The sequence below is a fragment of the Malaclemys terrapin genome, chromosome 1, assembly GCF_027887155.1.
Source record: "Malaclemys terrapin pileata isolate rMalTer1 chromosome 1, rMalTer1.hap1, whole genome shotgun sequence".
Taxonomy (NCBI): domain Eukaryota; kingdom Metazoa; phylum Chordata; order Testudines; family Emydidae; genus Malaclemys; species Malaclemys terrapin.
Genome location: NC_071505.1, coordinates 115726923 through 115749735, shown reverse-complemented (window position 1 = coordinate 115749735; position 22813 = coordinate 115726923). Strand labels below are relative to the sequence as shown.

Sequence of the window (22813 nt, the reverse complement as noted above, 5' to 3'; positions counted from 1 at the left end):
TGCACACAGCCCCTAGCTACCCCCTCCCTGCACCCTGAGCTACACCTCTCACTGCACAACCCCAGCTATCCCTTGCCTACACCCTGAGCTACACCTCACCTGCACACAGCCCCTAGCTACCCCCTCCCTGCACCCTGAGCTACACCCCACCTGCACACAGCCCTTAGCTATCCCCTCCCTGCACCCTGAGCAACACCTCTCACTGCACAACCCCAGCTATCCCTTGCCTGCACCCTGAGCTACACCTCACCTGCACACAGCCCCTAGCTACTCCGTTCCTGCACCCTGAGCTACTCCCTGCCTGCACACAGCCCCTAGCTACCCCCTGCCTGCACCCTGAGTGGTTTTCAAATTTTTGAGCTGAGCCCTGCCCCCACTTTGAGTTATAATTTTTGGTTGCGCTCCCCCCCCCGCCCCAACTCAGACAGGCTGGGTGGCCAGCTGAGATGAGTCAGGGGGTGGAGGTGGTGTTCCCTCCCTCGGCAATGCCGTGCAGAGCTGGCCTGAGCCCCGCTGGGCCCTGCCCCCCTCCCAAATAGAAGTCAAACTATGCCTATGCCCAAGGCCCCTCCCCGCACCAAACAGATGGAGCCCCAAGTCCCCTGCACCCTGCTGGGCCCTGGAGTTTTTATAGCATGTTGGGGTTCAGAAAGAAAAAGGTTGAGAATCCCTGCCATAGACTGGTAGTTGCCAGGTAGTTTTTCAGTCTATCGCACCTAAATTTTCCTTTCTTAATTGTATCCCATTACTCCTACCACATTGTACCACCCTAAACTATTGCTTTCACTTATCGCTGTGTACATCTTTCAAGTACACCTTTGTACATCTGTCAAATATTGTAGACTGCTATCATGATAACCATTTTGTTATTGTTTACCTAAGCTCTAACATATACATATTATATATAACTTATATAAAGTATAACTTATAGATATTAAGCTCTTATAACATTTCCCAGGTAAGTTGGTCTTCAGCCCATTGATAACTTTTCTTCCTGTGTTCTGAGCTCGCTCCATTTTGTCAATATACTTCTAGTTCAGATGCTCAGAACTGAATGTGATATTTTAGGTGAATTTTGTTGTTTCAAGTATCTGAAGGAAGGAATCTTAGCAACCATGAACTAAAGCACATCCACTGCTATAGAAAAGAACAATGGATCTTTCCTCTCCTGCACCACAGTGGTTGCAAAATTACACCCACCAAAACTAATCTGAACCATAAACATATGTAACCCAGAATGCCTTCATGTAATATGAGAACCTTGCACTTCTCACTGTGAAGAGGACTATCAACCTAAGTAATGGAAAAGATCACCTGAATGCAAGATGGCCTGTCAGCATGTATGTGATCCATAATGACTTTCCCTCTCTCAAAGAATTCAGACTCTTCAATCAAGCAGCATAAAAGCACTATAAAATGTCAGTACTACAACATGTGAATAATGTAGGGTGACCAGATGTCCTGATTTTATATAGACTGTCCCGATTTTGTTTTTTTTTTTCTTATATAGGCTCCTATTACCCACCACACCCATCCCGATTTTTCACATTTGCTGTCTGGTCACCCTAGATTAAATAATGCAAGCTCTTATTGTCTAATGAGGGAAATTAAGGTCTCTTCTGCCCCCTAATTACAGAACTCATAGTTCTTCTTTGAGTGCTTATTCATGTCAATTCCAATCAGGTGTGTGTGTGTGCACATGTGCACGGTAGCAGGAAGATTTCCCCCTAGCAGCATCCGTCAGGTCGGCCTGGATGCCCCCTGGAGTTGTGCCTTCATGGAGCTCAATATAGAGCCCTGCCAACCCGCCATCCCCTCAGTTCCTTCTTACTACCAGAGACGGTTAGCTGGAACTTTCCTATGCTCTTGTCTCAACAAGCACATTCAGCATTGTTCTTATATTGTTCTCCATTAGTTCTCTATTGTTCATTAAAGATAGTAGTTAGTAGTTCGTTAGTGTTAGATAAGTTTCCTTTTGGGGGGAAATCCCCTCCTACACTCTCCCGACACCAGGGCATGCCAGGGTCTCCGGGCTTCAAAGTCGGCGAAGCCTGCAGCAAGTGTATGCCCAGAAGCGATCCTCACACCTCGTGTCTAAGGTGCTTAGGAGAGGGCAATCAGAAGGATCGCTGTGTCATTTGTAAGACCGTTTGGCCCAGGACTTTAAAAGATACAGAACAGTGCCTGAAGGTTATGTTGATGGAGGCAGCACTACGCCACCCGTCCTACCCTGGGTTGACAGACCCTGCGCCGAGTACCTCCTCCTCAGCGTGGAGCGCTCCAGCATTGTCAGCACAGGCACCAGTGCCAGGTAAGGATAAGGACTCACGACACTGTCCTGGCTCCACTCACGGCTCACATGTTGCACACAGGCACCGTTTGCAATCACCGGTGTCGCAAAACTTGAAGAGGTCAGAGAGGGGTCAGTCTCCCCCTTCTAGACCTAAGGAGCCTGCCACTGTTAGATCTGAGTTGAGCCACACTAGTGCTGCTCCACCTGTGATGGTCATGCCAACTCCTGCCCGCGTAGAGGGGCAGCTGAGGCCAAGCCGTGAGCTGCACCTCACTTCGACACTGGAGGCGTTTGAGGTGGCCCAAGAACTGCTTCACCTCATGGCACTGTTCTCTCCACCCAGACAGGATAAGTCGCTGGCACCAGTAGCTTCCCGGGCTCCTTCAAGGGGAAAGCCTGCTATGATAGCCCCCCGATCTCTGACCCCGCTGCACCACTCCCCAGCACCAGAGGACACCCGGCCATGCCGATCCCTGATCCCTCAGTGTGAAAGCACGATGCCTAGAAATACCGCTCCTCTGTGGTCATCGTTTTCAGACACCTCAGGGTCGGAGTTGGGCTCATGTCGGTCCCGGAGGAGTCGGAGCAGACAGTCCATGTCAACTCGGGACTGGCACCCTCACCTGGCACAGTGGCCTGCCCAATGGCAGCTCCCGGCGCAATGGCCCTTTTAGACTCCCTGGGCTTTTCATCAAAGCCAAGGTCGCAGCCAAGGGTCTCATTCCAGGGTGACGTCAGTGTCCTCGGCCTCATTTCTTCCCCCACCAGCACCAGCATGGTCAGGTACAGGCCCATTACAACCCTGCACTACTATTTCGGTGCCTCCGGCACAGCCAGCACCAGGCCCAGAGCTACCGGCGGCACCAGCACCAGCGGCGATTCCGACATTAAGAACGACATCGGCATTTATGGCAGTTTCAGCACTGGTGTTGCCTGCATTGGTGTATGCAGCCCCTACACTGAGGAGTGCGACACCATCTAGGTCGGCACTGGGCTAGGAAACCCAGGTGCCATGGGACTCTTTGGGGGCGGAAGGAAGTGAGCAGCGACCGCTTATGGGGGTCTCTTCTTCGTCCTCGCCAGATGAGGCATTGGCAGGCACGGCGACATCCCCAGCCCTGGAGGACAACAGGGTTCTGCAACAATTGCTGTGGAGGGTTGCCCACTGCCTGGGCATTCAGGTGGAGGAGGTAGTGGAGGATACAGATACAATGGTGGATATCCTTGACCCCTCCAGACCTGCACGTATTGCCCTGCCCCTCATAAAGACCATCTCTGACACCACGAAAACTCTGTGGAAGACCCCAGCCTCGTTGCCCCCTATGGCTAAGCGTAATGAAAGACGCTAATTCATGCCGTCCAAGGGTTATGAGCATTTATACACTCATCCCACACCTGACTCTCTTATGGTTGATGCTGACAACCAACGTGAGCGTCAGGGCTTCCAGGGACCCTCCCTGAAGAATCGGGAGGTGAAAAGACTTGACCTTTATGGAAGAAAGGTCTACTCCACTGGGGGGCTTGCAGCTCTGCATATCCAATCAGCAGGCCATAGTCAGCAGGTACTCCTACAACACCTGCTCGGCGATGGCCAAATTCAGGGAGCTGCTCCCCTGGGACTCCTGTGCCAAGTTTTTGGCATTGGTTGATGAAGGGAGACTCATCTCCAGGGTGTCCCTTCAGTCGGTGCTTGACGGGGCAGAGGTGGTCACCAGGGTTATGGCCACATGAGTGGCTATGAGAAGGGGCTCATGGTTTCTGGTCTCCCCTACGAGGTACAGCAAACCATTCAGGACCTGGCTTTTGAGGGTGAGACTCTCTTCTCAGAAAAGACTGACAAAAGGCTTAACAGCCTTAAAGACTCCAGAGTCACCTTGAGGTCCTTAGGACTCTATACGCCTTCAACGCAGTGGAGACACTTCCAGTTCAGTCACCAGAACCGCCAAGATGGCTCCAGAAGGAGAAATCGGAGCGGCAGGAGAAGGCTGTGTCAACCCTCTGGCCAGGGCTTGGGACAATCCAAGCCGTCTTCAGGGGCCAAACCAGCCTTTTGAATGTGCAGTCGAGGATGGGCCACCAGAGCAATGTCTGGATCCACCCCGCCTTACCTTTTCGTCCCAACTATCCCCTTTCTACTGTGCATGGTACTGTATCACTTCCAACTGCTGGGTGCTCCATCCAATTCTGTGCCCTCATGCCCTTCCATATCCCTTCCCTCACCTCTTCAGGGATGCCTCTCATGAGCAACTCCTTATACAGGAGGTGCACTCGCTCCTATCGCTAGGGTCAGTAGAAGAGGTTCCTCAGGAGCAGAAGGGCAAGGGCTTCTATTCCCAGTATTTCCTAATTCCAAAAGCCAAAGGCGGCCTCAGGCCCATCTTGGTCCTGTGAGAACTCAACAAGTTCATAAAGAAACTCAAGTTCCTCATGGTCTCTGTGGCCTCCATCATCCCCTCGCTGGATCCAGCATACTGGTATGCCGCCCTCGACTTGAAGGACACATATTTTTATATCACTATTACTCAGCCCCATAGAAAGTATCTCAGGTTTGTGGTAAACAATACCCACTACTAATTCACAGTCCTTCCATTTGGCCTGTCAGCAGCACCTTGAGTCTTCACCAAGTGCATCGCAGTTGTCAACGTTTTCTTGTGCAGGCGCCAGGTACAGGGGTTTCTGTACCTCGACGACTGGCTGATCAGAGGCCGCTCCAGGACCCAAGTGGAAGCTCGGGTCAGATTCATCAGAGCCACCTTCGAAAACCTGGGTCTCCTTCTAAATGAAGCAAAATCAATTCTGTCCCCTGTACAGAGGATAGGGGCAGTACTGGACTTGACCTAAGCCAGGGAATACCTGCCGGAAGCAAGGTTTCAGGCCCTCACCGATATCTTTCGAGGCCTCACACAGTTTCCCACCAGCACAGCAAGAAACTGCCTGAAGCTTCTTGGACACATGGCTGCCTGTACCTATGTGGTGCAGCATGCCAGATTCAGGCTTCGACCTCTTCAGTTGTGGCTCATGTCAGTGTATCGCCCAGCCCGGGACAGCTTGGACAGGATCGTGACCCTGCCTCGCCCGCTCCTTGACTCTCTCCTGTGGTGGCTCGACCCTCAGGAGGTATGCTCAGGGGTCCTCTTCACCACTCTGCTGCCGTCTCTGTTGCTAGTGACGGACACATCAGCATGGGCTGGGGAGCTCATCTGGGAGACCGCAGTACCCAAGATCTCTGGTCTCACGCAGACCTGGCTCTCCATATCAATGCAGAGAGCTGAGAGCGGTGCACCTAGCATGCCAGACCTTCCATGCACACATAATGGGACATTGTGTATCTGTTGTGACAGACAATACAACAGCAATGTTCTACATCAACAAACAGGGTGGTGCACGCTCCTCTTCCCTCTGCCAAGAAGCCCTCATGCTGTGGGACTTCTGTGTGGAGCATTCAATACACCTGCATGTGTCGTACCTCCCCAGGGTACAAAACGAGCTGGTGGGCCACCTCAGCAGGTCGTTTCAAGTCCATGAGTGGTTCCTTCACATGGACATTGCATTTTCAATCTTCCATAGGTGGGTTTTTTCCCAGATATACCTATTTGCCACACGACATAACAGGAAGTGCCAGCAGTTCTGCCCCTTCCAGAATCACAGCCAGAGCTCCAGATTGGATGCCTTCCTTCTTTCATGAGGAGGCCATCTCCTTTCCACCTTTCTGTCCATACCGCTCGTTCACAAGGTACTCCTCAAGATCCAGAGGGAATGAGCTTGGGTCATATTGATAGCACCAGCCTGGCCCCATCCAAACTGGTACACATCTCTCCTAGACATATCCATGGAAGCCCTGGTCACCCTTCCACTCTTCCCAGACCTTCTGATGCAAGATCATGGTCGTCTTCAACATCCGAAAATTATGTCGTTTCATCTCACGGCATGGAAGCTCCATGATTGAACCCGATGGAGATTTCCTGTTCAGAACAGGTTCTTCTAGTCCTCCTTGGCAGCAGGAAACCCTCTACTAGAGCCACCTACCTTGCCAAGTGGAAGAGATTTTCGATCTGGTAGGCACAGCGCCATTCATGCCTGACACTAGCCTCAGTGCTGCTCATTCTGGACTATCTCTTCCATCTGAAGCAGCAGTGGCTTTTGTTGTCTTCAATAAGAGTGCACTTAGCCGCCATATCTGCCCTCCATCTGGGCATGGGGGGGAGAGGGGGATCGGTGTTTGCTAAACCTATGGTCAGCCAATTTTTAAAAGGGCTCAACAGGCTGTACCCCACGTCTGTCAGCCGGTCCCTACCTGGGACCACAACCTGGTCCTCTCTAGGCTCATGGGAACCCCCCGCTTTGAACCATTAGCAACATGCTCCCTGCTCTACCTCTCTTACAAGGTGGCGTTCCTAGTAGTGATAACCTCGGCCAGGAGAGTGTCTGAGCTCAGGGCCCTACCATCAGAGCCTCCTTACATCGTGTTCTATAAGGACAAGTTTCAGCTCAGGCCTCACCCTGCTTTCTTCCCGAAAGTTGTGTCGCAGTTTCACATCAACCAGGACATCTTCCTCCTGGTATTCTACGCTAAGCTGCACTCCACCGCAAGGAACAGAGACTTCACTTTCTGGATGTCCGCAGGGCATTAGCCTTTTACATTGAGAGAATGAAGCCGTTCAGAAAATCGGTCCAGTTATTTGTGGCAGTGGCAGACAGACTGAAAGGTCTGCCTGTATCGTCACAATGCATTTCGTCATGGATCACATCCTGCATTCGTGAGTGCTACAACCTGGTGGGGGGTCCCGCACCTCCAATCACTGCGAACTCTACCAGGGTGCAGGCTTCATCAACAGCATTCCTGGCACAGGCCAGAGACGATGCGGCCTTCGGACGAGCAGTGCTTCAATCAGTGGAAGACTCCGACCCCACCTCCTGAATTTAGGCTTGTGAGTCACCTGACTGGAATTGACATGAACAAGCACTTGAAGAAGAAAAAATGGTTACTCACCTTCTCGTAACTATTGTTCTTCAAGATGTGTTGTTCATGTCCATTCCAATACCCATAGTCCTAACCCTCTGTCAGAGTAGCTGGCAAGAAGGAACTGAAGGGGTGGCGGGTTGGCTGGGCTCTATATTGAGTGCCATGAAGGCGCAACTCCAGGGAGCGCCTAGGCCGACTCGACGGATGCTGCTAGGGGAAAATCTTCCAGCTACCGTGCATGCACTCACCTGATTGGAATGGATACGAACAACACATCTCAAAGAACAACAGTTACGAGAAGGTGAGTAACCATTTTCTTCCTTCAAACAGGGGAACCTATCACATTCCCAGAACCATGCAATAGACTGGTATTATCCATATTTATATTCCTGTTTTGATATATAGCATGTGATTTAATTGACCATGAGAATGACATTCAGGACTCTCACCTCCTTCCACCATCCCTCTTTCCCTGCCGCCATATAAATAAGCAATGACTTGCAACTAAAAGTACAAATCAACCAATCTATCAAAATAGCTTTACCCCCAAGAGGTTTAATTTTTTCCCTTGAAAAGAGAGAAGAGCCAGTGTCCATGAAGATTAGAAAGTGCAATACTGGGTGAGAGTATAATACCTCTGTTTAGGTGAGATGCTACTGAACTAACTTTGAGAACTTGTGTAGATAAGACGCAGCCCACTGAGATGGCGCCTGTCCTTTGTCTCCGGTTAAGCCCATAGATTGATGATGGTCCCTTGTACCTCTGCTTCAAATTCTCTTTTAAGGAGTTGAAAAGGGCACTGTCCTCTCCTTCTTATTGAACATTTGTGTAAAATCATTGAGGAATATTGAGATACGATGGTCTTATAGGCTAGCAGTTGAAACATAGCATACAATTGTATTGCTTCCTTACATCAGGTGCCAATAATACTATCACCATGTGTCCTAACACCTAAGTGATATTATTGCATGGATCAAGCACAGTTGGATCATACTGAAACTTGGCAAGACAGAGGTAATGCTGGTGAGAAAAGAGATGTATTTCAAAGAGTTAGCTGGCAGTATTACTGTCATCCTCTATTGATCAAATGATCTGAACAGTGTGTAACCTTAGGGTCTTTATGGATTTCTTTCTGATATTTGAGATCCAAATAGTGATGGCCAGAAGAAAGGCTTTCATCCACTTTTGCTGACCAGAAGACTGTACCCAGTAGTCACAGATATGGACTAGGCTAAAGTTATCCATGATTTTGTGACCTTCAGGCTGAATTATTGCAGTGTTTTATAAGTCTGACATAGTTTACAAACTCATAAAAATCTCTAATTGGTTCAGAAAACAGCAGCATGCCTCCTGAGAAATGCCAAGCACACATTGTCAGTCACTACATTGACTCCCCTTTGAATATTGGATCCAATACAAGGTGATGGTCCTACTCTTTGAAGGTCTTAATGGGTTGGATCTGTACTGCCTGAAAAACGTTTTTCTCTGTGACCAGAACGTGCTATGCTATCAGTATTACTGAGGAGCAGTTTAGCTGGCAACCAGAGAAAGGCTTAAGATTGATGGCGATAGACCTTTATTGGTCTATAGAATTCCTTTCTTTTTTAAGATCAGAATGACCTCATAAGTCACAATATATAAGATCCAGCTTTTGTGATTTTTATCACGAGTCTTATGATAGTTACTTTTTTTCTTAAAACAAGGAGATATGTGAATACATCACAATCTCAGCTTTCATTTTTAAAAAAGAAAGCTAAGTTGCTAATTCTCTTGGTGGCAGAGAAATGCTGGAATATTTGAACTGAAAAAGCACAAAAGCCAGAAGGCAAATAAAAAGAACTCCAAATATTTTATTTTTAAAAGCTCATGATTTTAAAGTCAATGTCATGATTTCTGGGGGCCGGATTCATGATTTTTGAACATTTGGGGTTGGCAATCCCGGACCCATCAATTCACCATAGTTTCCCACAATAATAAAAATGTTAACCCCCCCAAAAGTAAATAATTGATAGAACTTGGGGAGGGAAGGGTAGGCTCATGATCAGTGAACTTCTAGTTTTCTTTTTTAAAATTCATAAGGTTGTCAGATACCACAGTGAGGGATGCTGGATTAACATTAAGTTATAGATAGGCAGATGCAGTTTCACTTACACAGAGCCACATGGGAAAGGATTATTATTTCCCTGTTTCTGTGCTTGGTAAGTAAACTAATGTTGTTTTTCATAGGTCTGTACATTTATATACATTATTTGTATGTAGCTGGTATTTTGTATTTACCAAATACAATATAACACACTGCCTACTCTGGCCTAGAGCATCTAGAGATTCATGTGGTTTCTCTCATTTTAGTATCTTCATGCATAAATCATTGAAAGTTATTTTCTGGATTGGCAGTAACAGTAATTAAATATATGAAAATAGTAAAATGTATATTCTTCTATTATCTCATGTTATATAGATTAAGAAGGTAAAACTGGCCATGGAGCTCTCAGAACTTGTGATTTATACCAAAGCTGAAAAGTTTAAAAGTTTTGAGCATTCAAGAGCTAATCAGAAGTTCTATGAAATGAATTCAATTGGAGAGACTAAAGCACGAAAACTTGCCAAACAGACAGGTAATTTCTTTTGGTTTAATCAGATAAAAGTTATAATGTTGCAATAGTTCATTGCTTAGCTGTCAGAACAGTCAATAAACATTATGAACCATATAGTCTTCAATTTATTGGTTTGCTTTATAATGCAGTTTTAGAAATATTCTGGCAATTGTGTTGCAGATTTGCATTTATTGTTTTATTAAGCAAAATGAAATATTTTTTCTAAATAAAATATTTTGTTCAGTATTGTTTTTAATTCATATTGTCTCATAAAAACAAACATTGCATAGTAAAGGAACCATATGAATACATTATGTTTTGTTGCAAAGAATTATGGGTGTGTTTGTACCAAATAGTTCTGAGTAATCTTACAGTCTGTACTTGAACATAGATGGAACACATTTTTACCATATAATGGGCTTTATTCTCCTTTTGATGTGTATATGCACTCCCATTTGCCTTAATGACAATTGCATGTGCAGATTGAAGGAAGAATAACCCCCAAAGCACGTAGTTTGTCCTCAGAGCCAAGTTGAATTATGTAGAATTACTATTCTGGCCTGGTCTGCACCACTCTGGTCCCCGAGCACCATTTAGGGCAGCCTCAGGCTGGTTTAACTTGAGCCAGCGGCCAACAGACCTGTGGGAATGTTAGGACAATTCGATATCACTATTCACAAGGAAGAAGTTTGGCATAGAAGCTTCTCTGGCAGTTCTATGCCACCTTAGAATCCCCCTGCACAGTGCAGATTCTTCAGTGGCAGGTGTAACCATGCCTTTGTGGGTCACAACTGAGAATACCAAATTCAGGACAAACTGCTGAGAAATAGGGCAGACACATCCCAAATTGGTGGTTATTCTTCCATAAGATATACCAAATAAGCAACAAAAGTAAACTTCTGTTTCACCACACTGGCTAACAAGAATTCAGAAAAGCAGTTTCCTTAGGCATTCCAGTCCTTGTATCACCACCAGAAACACTGGATTTAAAGATAAGTGGTTCTTTAAAACTAGTCTCATCAAACAAAAGGTTCTTCTGATCCCAAAGGACCAGCTACACACCCAGGTCAATATATAATTCAGATCTTACCCAAAAATCACGCTGATGCCAATCCTTTAGTATCTAAAATTTAAAGGTTTATTTATAAAAAGAAAGAAAAAAAGGTGAGAGTTAAAATTGGTTAAAGGAATCAAATACATACAGTAATTGCAAAGTTCTTGGTTCAGGCTTGTAGAAGTGATGGAATAAACTGCAGGCTTGATAAGTCTCTGGTTGCTTCCAAATCATTGGAAGGACTTCAGTCCCTTGGTTAGATTTCTCCTATTAGTATAAGTGTAGAGGTTTGAGCAGGAAAGAGGCAAAATGGAGGTGTTTCCAGGGTCTTTTATAGCTTCTGCCACGTGGAGAGAATCCATTGTTTCAAACAAAGCTCTCTGGAAAATTACAGGTAGCAAGATGGTGTTTGGAGTCACATGGGGAAGTCACATGTGATGCCTGATTCCAGTTAGTCATAGCAGGAAATTCCATGAAGTGTAAATAGGCATCTCCCATGGTCCATTGTCAGTTAAATGTTCTTTTGATGGGCCACTCAATTTGAATAGTCCCTGCAAGATGTGCTGGCTAACTACCGTTACCCCAGGAGCAAACATTTGAAATACAGGTATAGAGCCAATACTCATAACTTCAAATATAAAAATGAAAAATGCACACAAATAGCATAATCATATTCAGCATATCATAACCTTTCCATAGGCATCTTACGTGCCACATTTTGTACAAGATTTGTTGCAATTATATAACAAGGGTTATATATTTATATTTATATTTATATTTATATTTATATTTATATATACCAATTGTTGCAATTATATACCAGTAGAAAAGCAAACATTCCATCAGCTATATGCCCAGTACCCCACGGAGAAGGACTGCCAGTTCCTGATGCACCAGAATCATTCTCACTTGAGTCAGACAAGGAAGAGGAAGAGGATGAAACTTCTGGTCCTGAACCATCAATGTCACAGGACCCACATTTTCTCCCATCCTCCTCCTCTGAACCACACCTCATAACACAAGGTGAACTGAATGACCTTGTCAGGGATTTGGAGCTACCCAAGAGTAAGGCAGAGCTGTTGGGGTCCAGACTACAGCAGTGGAATCTCCTGGCAGGTGATGTTAGGGTTTCCATGTTCTGTGACCGTCAAACGGATCTTGTCCCATTCTTCTTCATGGAAGGTGATCTTGTAGCCTGCAACAACATCGATGGTGTGATGGCAGCCCTCAACATCGTTCATGATCCAGATGAGTGGAGACCGTTCATTGATTCATCGAAGATGAGTCTTAAAGCTGTTTTACTGCATAATGGCAATGTTTTGCCATCAATTCCAGTTTGTCATGCAGTCCATATGAAGGAAACCTATGACAACATGAAACAACTTTTGAGGTGCATAAACTATGACCAATATCAGTGGCAGCTTTGTGGCAATTTGAAGGTTGTTGCTCTCTTACTTGGTCTGCAGACGGGATACACAAAGTACTGCTGTTTTCTCTGCGAATGGGATAGTCGTGCAAGAGATTCCCACTACATCAAGAAAGATTGGCCACTCCGACAGTCATTGGAGCCTGGGAGGAAAAGTGTTCAGCATCCACCACTTGTTGAATCAAGGAAGATTTTCTTACCACCCTTACACATCAAGCTGGGTCTGATGAAGAACTTTGTCAAGGCCATTGACAAAACACAAGCAGCTTTCAAGTACCTCCGTGGAAAATGTCCAAGATTAAGTGAAGCTAAGATAAAGGAAGATGTCTTTGTTGGTCCTCAGATTCGTGAACTTCTTCGAGATGATGCATTTGACCATGCACTGCGTGGCAAGGAAAAGACAGCCTGGAAAGCCTTCCAATTAGTGGCAATAAATTTTCTCGGAAACAACAAGGCAGACAACTACAGGTTGTTGGTGAAAAACCTCCTCAAGGCATACAAGAGCCTTGGTTGCAACATGTCACTAAAGATACATTTTTTGCACTCTCATCTAGATTTTTTTCCACCGAACTGTGGAGCAGTGAGCGAGGAGCATGGCGAGTGATTTCACCAGGACATTGCAACAATGGAGAAATGCTATCAGGGCAAATGGAGCCCATCAATGCTTGCAGACTATTGCTGGACAGTGACAAGAGATGCTCCATTTAATGAATACAAGAGACAAGCCAAGAAGCGCCGAGTAGACACTGAATAGGACTAAACTATGTACATAATAGTTTTTTGCCTTTTGTTTCATAATAAATTTTATTTATATAACCCTTTTGCTGATTTTTAAAGTGTTACATAAACAGGACAGGTGAAATATTATCATGTAAAGCAACCATAAACACATGAAAAGACCTAGGTTTACAATTTATGGTTAAAACTTTACTATCTACACAATATATATAGACATAAAATGTAAAAACTTAAATATCTTAGAAACAGTAGCCAATCAGTTGTTTTAATTGTCATATTTGAATTCAGCACATCAAAATACATAATAAATAGCACATTTTATCTTTGAAGCAGACGACTTCTCAAAAATTGTAGACCAGTGTTAGTAATTCATTGTATGTAGGTCATGAGACAGCAATCAAGAGTGAACAACTTTTAGCTAATATCAACCATGGCTAGAATTTAGCTACTGAGCACTTGTAGTGATAAATGGTTTGATAGCACATTTCTTATTTCCAGTCCTCCCCATTCCCTAAAAGGCTATGCTTATTTTTAGTGTAAAACATACACATTAACCCAAACCACCACCAACAAAAATAGTGAAATATTTTCTAGAAGAAAACAGCTAGGTCACTGCATCCTTAGTAACTATTACTAATTATTACCAAATTATATGGATTTTAACTATGAATTTAGTCTTTTTTTTAAAAAGTAGTGCACATACTTAGGTAACATTAGATAGGCAGGGAAATATTTTAAAGAAATATGAACATCACTACTCTGTTAATTGTATCAGGACTAAAAATCACATAATCTGATTATTTATTTGAAACAAGATCTGTTTATATGTATTTTTTAGTAATGCCTGTCTTAAATTTTTTTTATTCTCTTTTCAGCTAATGAATTTGTTTTGCATACTGCCAGATTTATTACAAGAATTTATCCCAAAGGGACTAGAGCAACCTCTTCTAATTATAATCCTCAAGAATTCTGGAATGTAGGATGCCAGATGGGTATGTGCTATCATCCAGTGTGTGCTATTTTAATGTCCCACACAGACTCTTTGGATATAAGCTTTTGAAAATTGTTTGCTGAATTATTGCATTTCACATAATATTTAGGTAGATATTTTCTCCATAATCCTAAGTATTACTACATGAGTTTTCCTGCTCTCACCATTATGTTAAAGTCAATATACAATGGTGGCCTCATCTCCTATTATTAAGGACTTAGGACATATATTGGTCTGACTACAGTAATACTTTTTCAATTATCTTAATGGCTATTATCTCACTCCAAACATCCCATAATTATTGCAATTGTAATATAGCAATAGATTTTTAACTTGCCTTTTAGACTGCTATGCCATTTTTGATGACTGCTAGTGGATACTAAAAACAATACAGTCTGTACTCCTCGCATCAGACCAGAAATTCAATGTTTATAGTACTCTCTGCCCCAGTTCCTAAAGTTAAAGAATCACTTACAAATAAAAAATCCTATACAAAACTGCAGCAAAAACTTGGATATAAACAGAATTCAGAAGTTAATTAGAAAATTTAAAATGCTATACCTCCTTTCTGGTCAAGTGTCTTTATTGTTTTAAATTTGGGATATATTTTTAATCAATATAGCTCAGTTACTTCTCTGAGATTGTCTGAGATGTACTCCCTGCCTTCTGGGGCTAAGATTATGTTAACTATGTTACCTCAGCCCTTGAAAAAAGAGTGAGTGTACTGTATAATAAACACAGTACTCAGAACCAGGATAATTTTGAATATTCATTTTAAAAAATAGAATGAATTATATCCTTACACATGTTATGTTCATTAAACCTCAGAACTTCCATGTCAGATTGTCCGCTGTGACCAAACTATGTTTGGTGCAGCTGAGGGAGGAGAAAAGTTAAAAGGTAACATTAGCCATTTTGCCAACTTCCTGATCCTGAGACTTGCTGAGGTCTGTCCTTATTCTCAGCGTAACTGATAAGAGGCTCAAAACTATTTTAAATTACACTCTGCTGCTCCACTCCCCAAGGGCAGCTGAGAATTGCTGGAATGCAGAGGTACTTCAGCCATACCTGCCTTCTCCTGAGAATGGCCTTTAACCCAGTCCCTGGAAGAGCTAGCTAAATAAATAATTAAGTAGTCACTGGAGCAAGAGGACTGTACCCAGGGTTTCCTACCTCATAGTGGGTGCCCTAACCACCAGGTTAAAGAGTCATTCATTATCTTTCTCGCTCTGTGACTATTTAATTATTTATACCAATGGTTCCCGACCTTTTCTCTGCCACAGCACACCTTGAGCTCCAGGGACTCTTTCCCCCACCCCCAGTTGGCGGCTGAAGGAGGGAAGGGAAGGGGCAGAGGAGCCGAGCTATTGCTCAAGCAGGATGGGGGCGGGGAGCAGAGGGAGATTGAGCTCTGATTGGTTGCTCCACCCCTGGAAGAGGCAGGGTAGTGAGGCAGATGGCCAATCAGAAGGCAGCTTTCTCCCCCTTGTTCTCACATGTACTTTTTCAAAAAATTCTGAAGCTCACCTATTCAGGCCTGACAGCCCACCAATTGGGAAACACTGATTTATACAAAGTAGAACAGCTTCAACAGGACTGATTGAGGGAGCCCCGATCACAATATCCCATAGCTCAGTGGTTAGAGCACCCACCTGAGAGGTAGGAGACCCTATTCAAATCCTCTCTCCCCCGCAGGTGGTGGGGAGAAATGAATACAGGTCTCCTACACCCCAGATGAGTGAACTAGCCTAAAAGTTAAAAGGGGGGACCCTCCTCTTCCTCCTGCTGTTTTGTATGGAGTTAGGCAGGTGCTTTTTCACCTAAACTGCCTGACTTCAGGAGATGGGTTCTGGCTGTGGATCACAAACAAAGGTAGGTGACTCCCCAGTGCCCAGGCTTAAGCATCTAATTCTTTAGATGGCAGGCCTTTGGGCCACACCCCTCTTGTCGGCATCTGCCATTGGCTAGCATAGTCAGCTTCCCACCTAATGTGCTGGATCACATTCTAAGATGCCTGTATCCCTCCCCAATCATTGGATAGGGAGCACAGGCACTTAACTCAGGCTTTGTGCATCACATTGTTGTTTCACTGATTTTCTAGGTGCATGAAAGTGAGGCATTGTGACACTCTGTTGTGATGCCTAAGGGTATGTCTTCACTACCCGCCGTATTGGCGGGTAGCAATCGATTTATCCGGGATCGATATATCGCGTCTCATTAAGACATGATATATCGATCCCCGAACGCGCTCACCGTCGACTCCGGAACTCCACCAGAGCGAGCGGCGGTAGCGCAGTCGACGGGGGAGCCGTGGCCGTCGATCCCGCGCCGTGTGGATCCCAGGTTATTCGATCCAAGATACTTCGACTTCAGCTATGCTATTCACGTAGCTGAAGTTGCGTATCTTGGATCGATCCCCCCCCCCCCCCCCAGTGTAGACCAGCCCCAAGTCACTTTGTGGATCTGGGCCATCAGGTGTATTTCCAACTGTTTTGTGGTGCAAACTGTTTTGTGGAATGAGGTTGAGGATCTTCTAATCTCTTATGTTTAACTTGCTTATTTTGAGTATAAAGATGGTTTTTCCCTCAACATGAACGTTTTGATAATTTTATCATTTTCTCCTCCACTCAAATTAGTTTCTAATTTGAAATAGTTACAGGTAAACATGACTTTTCCACTTACTATGCTTTGGAGGGACTCTCAATTGTTAACAATTTTCCCCTTTTTTAAATGGTTTTGTTAACTCTAGTTTCTCTATTTTTTCTCTTTTTTGGGTGTTTAAAAAACACCCAGTAATAAAATCATTTTCTAAATCACTCTGTTACTTTCTTCAACATTATATAAAAGTGAGAAATTGAGTAAGCCTTCTCACAGCTATGTTTTCTCTTATTCTAACTCTGCACTGCTTGCTTTTCCTATATGCTGAGCTCCTTTTGCTGTCTCTAAACTCAGTTTTCAAAGTGCACGCAATTTAAAGAGGCAGCCGCCTTTTCAGAACCAATTTTTAATTTATCTTTTAAACGTCTAATAGTTTGCATTTTCCCCACTTACTTTCTCAGTGTATTATAAATACAGAACTTAAAAAGGAGCATTATGAACAAAGCTTCAGTTGTGATAGATCCCTATTCCTGGTGCTTGGTCCTTGAACGCAACCAAGACAGGAATGTCTCAAGCTTAAATTTCTGATTCTGCAGTGTGCCACACTTGAGACATGCATACTATTAATTCCAAAAGTTTGGAGCGATCTAGAAAGTAGTGGCTGTTGGGATTGCTTATATTCCTCCACACAGCTCTGCCTGGTTGGCAATAAAAGAACTCACAGCCCCCAAATCCCTTAGTACCATTTTTGTTGCCACAGATTGTGAGGCTTGGAAACATTTGCCACTCTTCTCCATTGCTGCCTTGGCTGTTTGTTTATGTTTTATATAAGTTTTGTTAGTTAGGTTTGATGTTAATAGTAAAGGTAACAATTGACACACACATATATATTTAACATTAGTCTACTTGTTTTTGGTCCATGCCATCATATAGGCCCCTGTTTATGATATTGATTTTGTCCTCAGATGAATTGTTGCTGAAGGTGCATTGGCGGTGTTACCAGTTCCATCTCCAAGTTGTTTGGTCAGGTTCCATCTCAGTGGTTGGTGCTCATTGGATTCGTGCCACTCTATTGAGGGTTGATATACCCGAGACTGTAACTGATTGATACACTTCTTGTATAACCTGAATATTCATTACCATTACAGACCAGTTAGTTTATTTCTTAAATAGCTGGTTGAAGGGCATTTGGCAAGAAGGTGCTCAGTTTTGCACTGGGTTCATCTCTCAGGTTCATCATGCCCGGCATTCGTTGATTTAATTTGCTTCTCATTGAGAAGGCAATTATATCTCAATCAGCACTTTCTGTGGGATAGATCCATGTGTTGGATCTGAACCTCACTCAGCTCTAAAATCTTTCAACCTTTCTAACTTGGCTCTTTGTTCTGGAGATTTTTATTTCTGGGTCATTCCTCTAAAGGCTTGGATCCCAAAGGCTGATACCTTATATATGAAGGCTTTGGGCTCTATAGTAGGGTCCTTGGTAGGCTAGGTGGCCTAGTGGTTAGTACCCACTCTGTTGTGGGGTAGTGATAGGGGGGCCCAGGCCTGCCCACTCCACTGGGCTCTGACCCAGGGCCCTGGGAGAGTCAGTAGCATTGACCTCGGGGTTGGAGGTGGACCCTCTGAGTTACCTTCCCTGGGTTGCTTCCTAGCACTGCTCCCTCTGCTTCTAATCCCAGACAAGAAAAAATAAAAAGGAAACCAAACCGCCAGCACCAACTGGGTTCAGCATACAGTCCTGGTATTTCAGGGAGGTGTCTCTAGCCCCTTTTGGCAGTGGCCTGCAGGGTAGGTCTGTGCAACTCTCAGCTTTGTGACCTGGGTTGCTCCTTTTTCGACCCTGTCTCCAGTTGGAGCATGCTCTGCAGGGTTGGACGGGAGGGGCTAGCTGGGCCCAGTATTGTCCTTTAACCCCTTCTGTCCCAATGTGGGGTTTGTATACACCATCACAGGCTCCTTGATAGAAGTATTAAAAATAAAAGGAAGAAGAGGTTGGCTCAATCCCCTTCGTCCTATCACTTGAATCTGCCTTTGAAGAAGCATTGTTAAGTGCAGTAAATATGGGAACAGGTTGGTAGTTTTTGTATATGTGGGTTCCAAGCCTTTAAGACCAGATACTGATTTAATTAGGTTAACTTCACCAAACATGACTGAATTCCAAGACTCAAATTATCTAAGCTCCATTCAGTAGATCTTCCCCAACTGTCCCTTTTTCTTCCTTGGCTTTACCAGCACTATGGTCTGAGTTTCATCCTGGGAACTTCTATGTACCAAAGGCCTTTGACAAAACTTCCTCTTCAAATGCAGTGTAGGGTTGCCAGGTGCCCGGTTTTTGACTGGAAAGTCAGGTCGAAAAGGGGAACTGGCAGTGTCAGATGTACTGACCGGATAGCAAAAGTCCGGTTACCGTGGGGCGCAGGGAAGTTCAGGATCATTAGCCTGCGTCAGCTCCTGCTCATCCGGGGCTGCTGTCTACCTGCACGCAGGTTCCTTGTCAGGCTGCTGCAGCACTCATCCCAGCCCCAGAGCAGAAGGAGCCCAGCTGGAAGGGGAAGTGGGACATGGAGATGATCTAGTGAGCAACAGGGGTGGGACCTCGGGGATCCAGTTACCAGCCATTAAAAAGGTGGCAACCCTAGTGCTAACACCAACAGACCCCGGTCACTGATGGCTGGGATTGAACCTGAGACCTCTGAAGCTTAGTGCATGAGCCTCTACTGCATGAATTAAAAGCCATATAGCTAGACCATCCTTAGGATTTAATAGGGCCCATGCAGTATTATTAAACTGGTGCCCCTATGCTCGACAGCAGCCCGGGCTCACATGTGTATTTTAGATAAGGGTGGTCTTTTGAAGGATTTATTTAAAAACTATATGTCTGAAGATCCAAGCATTTAAGGCTAAAGATGAATACTCAGACTGTGCATCTAAAAATCTATGCAAGCATTTTTTAGAGATATGATTTTATAATCTTCAGCAAAATACTAATGAAATATTTTTAAAGCAAATTTTAAACTAAGGTCCTGTAGACTAACATGTTCTGAGTAAATATTACAGTAACGCACAACTGTTTTTGTCAGTAAATTCGGAAACTGACAGTATATACCTGGGGGTTGGCAAATGCCTGTTAAATGGCTTCATTACCACTTGAATGGCTCTTTAACAGTTTCAGTGTTGTGCTAATAGGTCTGGCAGGCTGGAGGCTTGTTCACTTTTAAGTACTAGATCCCCTCCGGAGGAAGACTCACCAGTCTGCAACAGCCAGCTGTGGTGGGAGCCTACAGGAAGAGTCAGAACAGGGATAGAGACTGGAGGGTGGACACAAGACCCTGGAAGGCCCCAAATTTTCAGGTGCCCTATGCAGCCGCTTATGCTACATATGCCTAAGGATGGCCCTGCATATGGCCCTTAGCTAAGGCTATAGAGCAGACTCAATAATCTCTCTCTCTAAGTCAGTGGTGGGCAACCTGTGGCCCGTGGGCTGCATGTGGCCCATCAGGGTAATCTGCTGGCGGATCAGGAGACAGTTTGTTTACATTGACCATCCGCAGGCATGTCCGCCCGCAGCTCCCAGGGCCGCAGTTCACTGTTCCTGGCTAATGGGAGCTGCGGGAAGTGGCAGCCAGCACGGCCCTGCAGCCTGCACCAGGAACGGTGAACTGCGGCCACTAGAAGCTGCGGGCGGCCGTGCCTGCGGACGGTCAATGTAAACATACTGTCTCGCGACCCGCCAGCAGATTACCCTGACGGTTGCCCACTATTGGTGGTCTAGTGGCACCAAGTGGTCTTGGTGCCACTAGATGGGACAGAACACCACACCCAGGAGGTGTGTGGGTTACACAGTGAGTGCTCATGTTTTGAGGCTTCTAAGAATTTGAGGCCTTCCTTGAGTTTTGACTAACCTGTGCAGCATATTCACAGGTCATGCAGGTCTCTTATCCATATAGTATGATGGCACATTGGTGTGTCAGTTATGGCAGCAGTCACCTTGTCCTTCGACTTAACGGGACATGCCTGCCATGAGATCACCACAAAAGTCTGTGCTTTCTGACATTTTCCACCACTAACTGGCCTAGAAAGTCAGCCGTAGTCTTTCTTCTTGGAGATCCTTCACCATGTTTGACTAATATAAAAGATGGGTGTCGCTCAGTCTGACTCTGAAGAAGACAGCAAAGAAGATCTCAATAAACCTGTAGAACTTCTATGAACAAAACACACCTCTTTTACTTCTTCTGATGCCAGCCCTCACAATGGCTTCAGTTTCATCTCTTTTGACATTGGCATCAGTAATCCTTGTATCCCTTCTTTTTTCAGTGAAGACTTGTTCTGAGCTCTCAGTCTGAAATATTCATGTTCTATTCATTTTTATTAGACCTCCCTACATAAAGTTCTGAACATTTGTGTGGGAAACAACTACTCTGACTACACATGCCCCCTTTTCATCTGTCTACAATTCTTTGGGTGTTTATGCTTAGTACTAGTAGCTGCATATTTCAGAGAATATATTCACCTCTTCCCTTAGCTAATGATTGATTCATCAGAGCAAACTCATCTCAGTAATCATTCCTTTCAGGTAAGTTTGGTCTCTATTTCAGATTTTGGGGTTGAGGATGTCATGTACTGGGTTTCAATCTAGACCAGTGAGGGGTTGTGTCACTGCTTGCTTTGTAATCCTGGGTGCCTTAAATGCTCTGATGCTGTGGCTCACATCCTGTACACCAGCAGACGAGCATGCAGGTCACACCCTGAGTGTCTGTGTGCTGTACACCCCTCTATCAGCATCTCTGACTCCCAGGAGCCTGCCTACAGCACAACAGCCCCACCCTGGCTTCCATCAGCCTTGGTTACTACTTAATACACTCTCAGTCCTGAATTTACCCAAAATTGTTTGCCCTGAAGTGTCCATTCCTGTCCTTTAAAGAGACAAAAGCTTATTAATTTAATGGGGATAAATACACCCTTCCCTTCAAACATCATATTAAGTTGATTCATTGTAAGAATAAAACAAGTTTATTAACAAAAGGACATAGATTAAGCAATACCAAGTAGAAGGAATAAAGTGTAGAAAGGGTTAAAAGCAAACAAAAATAAAAATACACTTTCTAATGGCTAAGACCTTTAGCTACAGTCTTTGTTCAAGGTCCTTATCAATCTTCCATTCCCAAAGAGTGCAATCCCCTTGGTTGAAGGACCCATCTTTCTTGAGGTCTGTCCCTTTGCACCCATCTAATGATGGATGCAAATATGACTTCTCCTCTCTCATTGCAAATATGACTTCTCCTCTCTCATTATATCTTCCCAGATTTACTGTTTTGTCCCCAGACACATGATGACCTCATGCTGTTCTTCCCTTCCTGTGGACTTCCCAACCCCCTTCTCATTTGTATTAAATGAACTTTCCATTGTTTTTGGTCACACCTTGCTTAATTTCATTGGAGACAGGTAGATAGCTGTCTTCCCACCTGTCTGAAGAGGACCCTGTTTCGCTCTGTGTTTGATCACACACTTTAAAGTACAATAGCATTAAGTATCCATATTTCCTCATATACTGTTAATACATTTCACAATTATATTAATCACCAGTGTGTCATTGGCTTTCAGAAAAGAGCTCACTGGATACACTTTTATAATACAGTAATACTGTGTATATCATCAGTTGATTCAATTACTTTATAGCCCAGGTAAAGTTTCTGTCTTCTGCTGGGGTGTAGATGCCATGCTGTCTTCTTCCCCAGCTTGATAGCTTTGTTTACCTTATAGGTAAGGTAAGCATTGTCTCTGCTTGACAACCAGGGTGGGCAGACAAACAAATACATATTTCTTTTTCTTGGGAAGACTGGGTTCATGCATTGGTTGCCAAACAGTTTAAAAACATAATTCTAGCACCTATTTATAACTTTTTGTACACATCTGGTCCATACATCATTCAAGAATGTTAATGATTATTGAGTTATTAGTTTTCCAGTGATATCTTACGTGTCACATTTTAGATACAGATTATGACAACAGTATGTTAGTTTTAGTGAGTATCTATCTCACGCCTGACAAGAGCTGCTGACGCAGAGTAGTGAACCACAAATGGGCCTCTGTGTCACAGAGGATAAACCTAGAGAAAAAGTCCACTTTAGCCCGCTACCCATTTATTGGAGCAAT

The 22813-nt window shown here is 44.4% G+C and overlaps 1 protein-coding gene across 1 annotated transcript in view; it reads left to right on the top strand.

The window, feature by feature from the left end:
- Positions 1-22813, top strand: part of PLCZ1 (phospholipase C zeta 1) — a 133360-nt gene that overhangs the window by 70766 nt on the left and 39781 nt on the right. The window contains exons 8-9 of the mRNA XM_054016490.1: positions 9721-9871; positions 13944-14060. Of these exons, the coding sequence (XP_053872465.1) occupies positions 9721-9871; positions 13944-14060 (268 nt within the window). The remainder of the gene's footprint in view (positions 1-9720; positions 9872-13943; positions 14061-22813) is intronic.